General features: G+C 47.3%; 1 protein-coding gene across 1 annotated transcript in view; it reads right to left on the bottom strand.

The window, feature by feature from the left end:
* Nucleotides 1-10,000, bottom strand: part of LOC143298272 (cilia and flagella-associated protein 47-like) — a 135,696-nt gene that overhangs the window by 19,586 nt on the left and 106,110 nt on the right. The window contains exons 52-56 of the mRNA XM_076611087.1: nt 8,572-8,747; nt 7,511-7,618; nt 3,508-3,724; nt 1,169-1,325; nt 1-102 (exon numbers count right to left, since the gene is read on the bottom strand). The exon at nt 1-102 is cut by the window's left edge and continues 130 nt beyond it. Of these exons, the coding sequence (XP_076467202.1) occupies nt 1-102; nt 1,169-1,325; nt 3,508-3,724; nt 7,511-7,618; nt 8,572-8,747 (760 nt within the window). The remainder of the gene's footprint in view (nt 103-1,168; nt 1,326-3,507; nt 3,725-7,510; nt 7,619-8,571; nt 8,748-10,000) is intronic.

Genomic DNA, 10,000 nt, shown 5'->3' with positions numbered 1-10,000 from the left:
GGCCCACCCTGATGGACGCCCTCACGTTCTTCAGCAGCAGGGAGAAGGGAGACTGGTCAAACTTCACCCCCTTGCCGTGCAGCTCCTTGTACTCTGTGTGGTCTGCCAGCACACAGCACACACCTCTCGTCGTCATCGTCATCATCATCGACGCCGTCACCAGTATGCTGTTATCATCTGGTTGATTGTCAGCATGACGCCTTTGTAATGCTTGTTGTCGTTCAGTTGTTGTTATCGTTATCATCGTTTTTTTTCTTTTCTTATGACAATCATCAGCATTATGCCATTTGCTGTCATGGTTCTCATAACACTCATGTTGTTGTTATCGTCATTTTACCATTCTTATTGTGATTATCATTATTCCAATGCTATTGTTATCCTCACTATACCATTCTTATGATTATCATTCTAACATCATTATCATCATCATCATCACACCATTCTTATTGTTACCCTCGCTGTACCATTCACCACAGGTGTTCAATGAACATGTGCACATGTCTGACAGTTCACACAAACACTCAGTTCAACCATGCAGAGGCACAGGACACACACACACACACACACACACACACACACACACACACACACACACACACCGACCCACACAAACACCCACCCAAAAATAGACACCCACAAACACACACACAAACACCAACCCACAAGCACACCGACCCACAAATACACACCCACATAAACACATATACAAACACCCACCCACACACACACACACACAAATACACACCCACATAAACACATACACAAACACCCACCAACCCACACACACACACCCACACACACACACTCACCCACAAATACACACCCACATAAACACATACACAAACACCCACACACACACACACACACACACACACACACACACACAAATACACACCCACATAAACACATACACAAACACCCACCCACCCACACACACCGACCCACACAAACGCCCACCCAAAAATACACACCCACAAAAGACATACACAAACACCCACCCACCCCCACACACACACCCACACACACACCCACACCCACCCACAAATACACACCCACATAAACACATACACAAACACCCACCCACCCACACACACCGACCCACACAAACGCCCACCCAAAAATACACACCCACAAACACATACACAAACACCCACCCCCACCCACCGACCTTTGAGGACGACGAAGGCCATGACAGGGGTGTCCATGGGGTTGCGAAAGGGGATGATGAGGGTGGTGCTGGTGTCGGTCCCCGTGTACACACTGACCGGGTCCTGGGGCTGGGGCAGCAGACCCGTGCCCGATGCCACAAACACCCACTCCCCCAACTGTACACACCCACACCCACACCATCATTCCATGCCCCACACCACACACACACACACACACACACACACACACACACTCCCCTAGCTGCACACACCCACACCATCATTCCATGCCCCACACCACGCACACACACACACACTCCCCTAGCTGCACACACCCACACCATCATTCCATGCCCCACACCACACACACACACACTCCCCTAGCTGTACACACCCACACCGTCATTCTATGTCCCACACCACACACACACACACACACACACTCCCCCAGCTGTGAACACCCACACCGTCATTCTATGCCCCACACCACACACACACACACACACACACACACACACTCCCCTAGCTGTACACACCCACACTGTCATTCTGTGCCCCACACCACACACACACACACACACACACACACACACTCCCCAGCTGTGAACACCCACACCCACACCGTCATGCTGTACCCCACACCACAAACATACCTGGTACACTCCCCTAGCTGTACACACCCACACCGTCATTCTATGCCCCACACCACACACACTCCCTTAGCTGTACACACCCACACCCACATTGTTACTGCACCACATCACTGCCAGTGACTGTATAGCTGTTCTGTGGCCTTCAGCACTCTGCACACTAGTACGTCAAGATAGCTGCGTCCGACAACCACCACCACAACAGCAGAGGAAGTAACTGCTGTCCCGACAACCCAGGCCAGAGTTTGATTACAGTGTAGAGTGTCTTGCCCCAAGTTACACCCCCACTCTCTTGGCCAGGAGGGTTTTAGGGACAGTTGGCGTTGGGATGGTGGTCTCCAAAGGCCAACTAGCCCCCCACCAGGCTGCAGCACTCAGAGCCAGTGCAATTCTGCCTCCTATTCTTCTTCTTCTGCGTTCGTGGGCTTCAACTCCCACGTTCACTTGTATATAAGTATGTGGGCTTTTTACGTGTATGACCGTTTTTACCCCGCCATGTAGGCAGCCATACTCCGCTTTCAGGGGTGTGCATGCTGGGTATGTTCTTGTTTCCATAACCCACCGAACGCTGACATGGATTACAGGATCTTTAACGTGCGTATTTGATCTTATGCTTGCGTATACACATGAAGGGGGTTCAGGCACTGGCAGGTCTGCACATATGTTGACCTGGGAGATCTCCACCCTTTACCCACAAGGCGCCGTCACCGTGATTCGAACCCGGGACCCTCAGATCGAAAGTCCAACGCTTTAACCATTCGGCTATGGCGCCCGTCGCCTCCTAGTCTGAGAGCCATAGTCTTTCACAAAAGACAACGCTGTAAATATTTAGTCGTTGGACTGCAGTGAAGAAACCAGTGATCACACAGCTCTCACTATGCTGTAGACCCAGCTGTGAACTCACAGCAGTAGTACCTCAAGGTAACACAACCAGCTGTATGAGAGAGTACAGGCAGACATACAGATGTACAAACAATAGACAGACAGACAGACAGACCTGCTGAGGAAGGTGATCTTGGCCAGGTGGTCACCCAGACCGACAGACAGAGAGACAGACAGACAGACAGAGAGACAGACAGATAGACCTGCTGACTGAGGAAGGTGATTTTGGCCAGGTGGTCACACAGACAGACAGACAGACAGACAGGCAGGCAGACCTGCTGACTGAGGAAGGTGATCTTGGCCAGGTGGTCACACAGACAGACAGACAGACAGACCGACCTGCTGACTGAGGAAGGTGATCTTGGCCAGGTGGTCACACAGACAGACACACAGACAGACAGACAGACCTACCTGCTGACTGAGGAAGGTGATCTTGGCCAGGTGGTCACACAGACAGACAGACAGACACACACAGAGACAGACAGACATACCTACCTGCTGACTGAGGAAGGTGATCTTGGCCAGGTGGTCACACAGACAGACAGACAGACAGACCTACGTGCTGACTGAGGAAGGTGATTTTGGCCAGGTGGTCACACAGACAGACAGAGAGACAGACAGACAGACAGACCTACCTGCTGACTGAGGAAGGTGATCTTGGCCAGGTGGTCACACAGACAGACAGACAGACAGACACACCTGCTGACTGAGGAAGGTGATCTTGGCCAGGTGGTCACACAGACAGACACACAGACACACAAACAGACAGACAGACAGACAGACAGATGGACAGACAGACAGACACACACACACACAGACAGGCCTACCTGCTGGCTGAGGAAGGTGATCTTGGCCAGGTGGTCGCCCTGTCCCAGCGTGGAGGGCATGAAGTGCAGGGGCACCTCCAGCGAGGTGTGTGGGGGCAGCACGATGGGCCGCTCGTTGTCGCGCACCAGGCAGAAGTTGTTGGTGTTGGACACTGTGGGCACCAGCTCCAGCGTCTCCTCTGTCGGGTTCTGCAGCACGATCATCTGCTCTGCCCACCTGTCACACACACACACGCACACACACACACAGACGCACACACAACACACACATACACAACACACACACTCGAACACATACACACACACATGCACACACACACACACACACACGCACACACACATGCACACACGCACACACACACACACACACACACACGCAACACACACAACACATACACACGCACACACGCACACACAACACACACGCACACACGCACACACACAACACACACACACACAGCACACACACACAACACACACGCACACACACACACACATGCACACTCACACATACACACACACACACATACAAAAACACACATACATTAGTGGAACACGGTCATCCCCTTTGCTGACCTGTCCACCACACACATACAGATTACAAAAAAAGTCCAATAAACCCTGAAGGTCTCATCACAGTCTCTCTGTTCCATTCTATTCTAGTGGTGGCCAAGTGGTAAGGTGTCTGCCTGGGAATCAAGAGAGTCTCGACGAAAACAGGATCAAATCCCACGCCTACCCATAATATTCTTTCCCTTCACTAGACCTTGAGTGCTGGTCTGGATGCAAGTCATTCAGATGAGATGATGAACCAAGGTCCCGTGTGTAGCATGCGCTTAGCCCACAATAAAAGAACCCACGACGACAAAAGGTTCGTCCCGAGCAAAACTCCACAAGAAAAATCCACTTTGATTGGAAAACGAATGCATTTCCAGGCAAGAAAGAACAAGAGAAGCAAGGCCTTCAAGACTCACTTATGATAAATTAAGTCCCCTAGCATTAATTACAGAGTAATTTCCCTTTTTTACTGTCTGCACCAAAACGTTTGCAAAATAAATAAAAATCCCATGCTTGGCAAAAGAAGTTCCTGTTTGAACAAAAAATGATAATAATGACTCCTCTTGTTGTTGTGTCAGAATAAGAGGTCAAAGTGCCAAGTTTAGAGAATACAAAAAATATAAATATAACAGTAAATGCAGTTTGCATGTAATTAGGCTTCTTTTTTATTTTTTTTGTGCCCATCCCAGAGGTGCAATATTGTTTTAAATAAGATGACTGGAAAGAACTGAATTTTTCCTATCTTTATGCCAAATTTGGTGTCAACTGACAAAGTATTTGCAGAGAAAATGTCAATGTTAAAGTTTACCACGGACACACAGACACACAGACAGACACACGGACACACACACACACACAGACAACCGAACACAGGGTTAAAACATAGACTCACTTTGTTTACACAAGTGAGTCAAAAAAAGGGGGTAGCACTGTCACTGCTGCCATGTGCTGCCCCCTGGGGAGAGCAGCCTGAATTTCGCACAGAGAAATGAGCTGTGACAAAAGGAGGTGCTGTGATACAAAGCAATGCAACAAAACACACAGGGGGTCATCAGGGCTGTGACAGGCATGAACTACAATCTTGCATGTCATTCGGATGAGACGATAAACCGAGGTCCCGTGTGCAGCATGCACTTAGCGCACATAAAAGAACCCATGGCAACAAAAGGGCTGTTCCTGGCAAAATTCTGTAGATAAATCCACTTCGACAGGAAAAACAACTCAAACTGCACGCAGGAAAAAATATTTTTAAAAAATGGGTGGCGCTGTAGTGTAGCGATGCGCTCTCCCTTGGGAGAGCAGCCCGAATTTCACACAGAGAAATCTGTTGTGATAAAAAGAAATACAAATACAAAATCTGTTGCTTAAAATTAACAAACAATGAGGCCAGGAGATGAAATGATTAACAAACAGTAAAGAGTGGTAACTCTCTCCATTACACAAGGTACACAACTTCAAGTCAGTGCTGCTTACGCTACCAGTTCAGCTAGCACACAGGTAAATAAAAAGTACATTGGAACAAACCCAGACACTTCCTCAAAAAAGAAAGCGCCAGTTGATTAACCACCGAGGCAACCATGTGTTTGTTCCGTATTGTCCATGTGTTCTGTGTGGCTTGTTCAGGATTAAAGAGGCTATGCCAGTCTTGAATAAAAGCTAATTTGTGTTTGCACATTTCTTCTGTCTTTGCTGCTGTGTGCACATGTCAGATGATCGGTATAAGGACAGGCCCGGCGCTTCCTTTTTTCAGGAAGTGTCTGGGTTTGTTCCAATGTACCTTTTATTTACCTGTGTGCTAGCTGAATCGGTAGCAAAAGCAGCACTGACTTGAAGTTGTGTACCTTGTGAATGGAAAGAGTTACCACTATTTACTATTTGTTGCTGCTGACAGTCCAGCCCACAACCAATCACAGACACTTCAGGACTGAAAAACTAAACCAGTGATCCTGTAAAACCTGGGCTGGGGGCGTGGGAGGCCCGGGGGCGGGGATGGGTGGGGGGACAACAAAACACAAAACCTGGATAACAAACCTGGGCACAAGCACAACCACATCCATGCACACACAGAGAAAAATCCCACAAACAACTACAGTGATAGAAAAGAGATATTTCTAGCGCAGAATTTCCAGAAGGTTGGAGATGCTATTTATTTTTGAAACAGCCTCTGGCATCATCAAAGGAGGGGGTCTGGGGGGGGGGGGACACTTGTCAGTGTACAGGCAGTCAGCACTCATCAGCTGTACACTGACATGTTGTGTCATCAGTCTGCACTCATCAGCTGTACACTGACATGTTCTGTCATCAGTCAGCACTCATCAGCTGTACACTGACATGTTCTGTCATCAGTCAGCACTCATCAGCTGTACACTGACATGTTGTGTCATCAGTCAGCACTCATCAGCTGTACACTGACATGTTCTGTCATCAGTCTGCACTCATCAGCTGTACACTGACATGTTCTCATCGTCAGGTTGCTGTCGTTAACTATGGTAGGCAAGCAGGAATCATAACAGACACCAGTTACGTCTAAACAGCAGCCTTTTATCATAATATGAACAAGTCTTTTTGCTTTCTTTTTTTTTTCACCATGTCTGTACAACCATCATATCCTCCCCATCTTCCCAACTTCACCATGTCTGTACAACCATCACATCCTCCCCATCTTCCCAACTTCACCATGTCTGTACAACCATCACATCCTCCCCATCTTCCCAACTTCACCATGTCTGTACAACCATCACATCCTCCCCATCTTCCCAACTTCACCATGTCTGTACAACCACCACATCCTCCCCATCTTCCCAACTTCACCATGTCTGTACAACCATCACATCCTCCCCATCTTCCCAACTTCACCATGTCTGTACAACCACCACATCCTCCCCATCTTCCCAACTTCACCATGTCTGTACAACCATCACATCCTCCCCATCTTCCCAACTTCACCATGTCTGTACAACCATCACATCCTCCCCATCTTCCCAACTTCACCATGTCTGTACAACCACCACATCCTCCCCATCTTCCCAACTTCACCATGTCTGTACAACCACCACATCCTCCCCATCTTCCCAACTTCACCATGTCTGTACAACCACCACATCCTCCCCATCTTCCCAACTTCACCATGTCTGTACAACCATCACATCCTCCCCATCTTCCCAACTTCACCATGTCTGTACAACCACCACATCCTCCCCATCTTCCCAACTTCACCATGTCTGTACCGCAACCTTCAACATCATTCCAACCAATCTTTTTTCCCCTCCCCCCTGATCAGTAGAATACAGCATAATTCTGTACAAGTATCATAACTTTCTGATCTTCCAAACTGGTTTGCTTTGTAACAGCTCATAACCGATGAACATATGGGTTTATTTATATATATATATATATATATATATGTTGATAAAGTGATTTGAAAGAAGTGGCGCCGATGACTTACTTTCCCAGTTCGCACTGCAGGTGGGGCAGGGTGGTGGGAGGGGGGGACTGCGAGTCCAGCTCCAGTTCGTACCAGAACTCTCCAACCAGCTCGCTGTTAAACACCAGGCTGTGGGCACAAACCATATAGAGTCATCATCACCATCATCATCATCATCTTCGTCATCATGGTCATCATCATCACCACCATCATTATCATCATCACCATCATGGTCATGGTCATCATCACCACCATCATCACCATCATCATCATCATCATCGTTATCATGATCATGGTCATCATCACCATCATCATCATGATCATCATCATCATCGTCTTGGTCATCATCATCATGGTCATCATCACCATCATGGTCATCATCACCATCATCATCATCATGGTCACCATCATTATTATCATCTTGGTCATCATCATTATCATCATCATCATCATCATCATCATCACCATCATGATGGTCATCATCATCATCATCATCACCATCATCATGGTCATCATCATCATCATCATCACCACCATCATGGTCATCATCATCATCATCAGCATAAATAACACACACACCAGAACTCTCCAACCAGCTCGCTGTTAAACACCAGGCTGTTGGCACAAACCATAGTCATCATCGCCATCATCATGGTCATCATCATCATCACCATCATCATCATCACCATCATGATCATCATCACCATCACTATCATCATGTTCGCCATCACCATCACCATAAATAACACACACACACCAGAACTCTCCAACCAGCTCGTGGTTAAACACCAGGCTGTTGGCACAAACCATTGTCTTGATCATCAATGTCATCGTTATTTTTATCAAACACCTACACACACACACACACAAATATACACTGATGTATAATGTGTCAGCAATTCTATATCTATTAAAGTGTAGTTTGTCTCAATACAATCAATTTCATAATTCACACAGAACAGTACACACACACACACACACACACACACACACACACACACACACACACACACACACACCATCCCCACACGCACACACACACAGCGTACAGTACCCAGTAAAAACTCATTCCTATCACTTACCTCCCTTTAGTTTTGCCGATGATGGCGGGGGCAAAGGTCAGCGTATAGACGTCTTTCTCTCCAGCGCCCAGAGAGATGGAGCTGGGACCAGAGAGGTCACGACCCGTCACCGTGGCCTTCAGCGTTATGTCCTCGGGCGTGGGGTTCCTCACAATCACCTCGATCAGCATCTTTTTCTGTCACACACACCATCATCATCACCATCGTTCTCTGTCACACACACCATCATCATCGTTCTCTGTCACACACACCATCATCATCATCATCGTTCTCTGTCACACACACCATCATCATCATCATCGTTCTCTGTCACACACACCATCATCATCTTTCTCTGTCACACACACCATCATCATCGTTCTCTGTCACACACACCATCATCATCTTTCTCTGTCACACACACCATCATCATCATCATCGTTCTCTGTCACACACACCATCATCATCTTTCTCTGTCACACACACCATCATCATCATCATCGTTCTCTGTCACACACACCATCATCATCTTTCTCTGTCACACACACCATCATCATCTTTCTCTGTCACACACACCATCATCATCATCTTTCTGTCACACACACCATCATCATTGTTTTCTGTCACACACACCATCACCATCACCATCGTTCTCTGTCTCACACACCATCATCATCATCATCGTTCTCTGTCTCACACACCATCACCATCACCATCGTTCTCTGTCTCACACACCATCATCATCATCATCGTTCTCTGTCTCACACACCATCACCATCGTTCTCTGTCACACACACCATCACCTTCACCATCTTTCTGTCAAACACACCATCATCATCTTTCTGTCTCACACACCATCATCATTGTTTTCTGTCACACACACCATCACCATCATCATCGTTCTCTGTCTCACACACCATCATCATCTTTCTGTCACACACACCATCATCATCTTTCTGTCACACACACCATCATCATCTTTCTGTCACACACACCATCATCATCTTTCTGTCACACACCATCATCATCTTTCTCTGTCACACACACCATCATCATCATCATCGTTCTCTGTCACACACACCATCATCATCTTTCTGTCACACACACCATCATCATCTTTCTCTGTCACACACACCATCATCATCTTTCTGTCACACACACCATCATCATCTATCTGTCACACACCATCATCATCTTTCTGTCACACACACCATCATCATCTATCTGTCACACACACCATCACCATCGTTCTCTGTCACACACACCATCATCATCTTTCTGTCACACACACCATCATCATCTATCTGTCACACACACCATCATCATCTTTCTGTCACACACACCATCATCATCTTTCTGTCACACACACCATCATCATCTTTCTCTGTCACACACACCATCATCATCTTTCTGTCACACACACCATCATCATCTTTCTGTCACACACACC

This window comes from Babylonia areolata, chromosome 23 (assembly GCF_041734735.1).
Source record: "Babylonia areolata isolate BAREFJ2019XMU chromosome 23, ASM4173473v1, whole genome shotgun sequence".
NCBI classification, from domain to species: Eukaryota; Metazoa; Mollusca; class Gastropoda; order Neogastropoda; family Buccinidae; genus Babylonia; species Babylonia areolata.
Note: the sequence above shows the minus strand (reverse complement) of the source record. Positions and strands in the feature narration are given on the sequence as shown.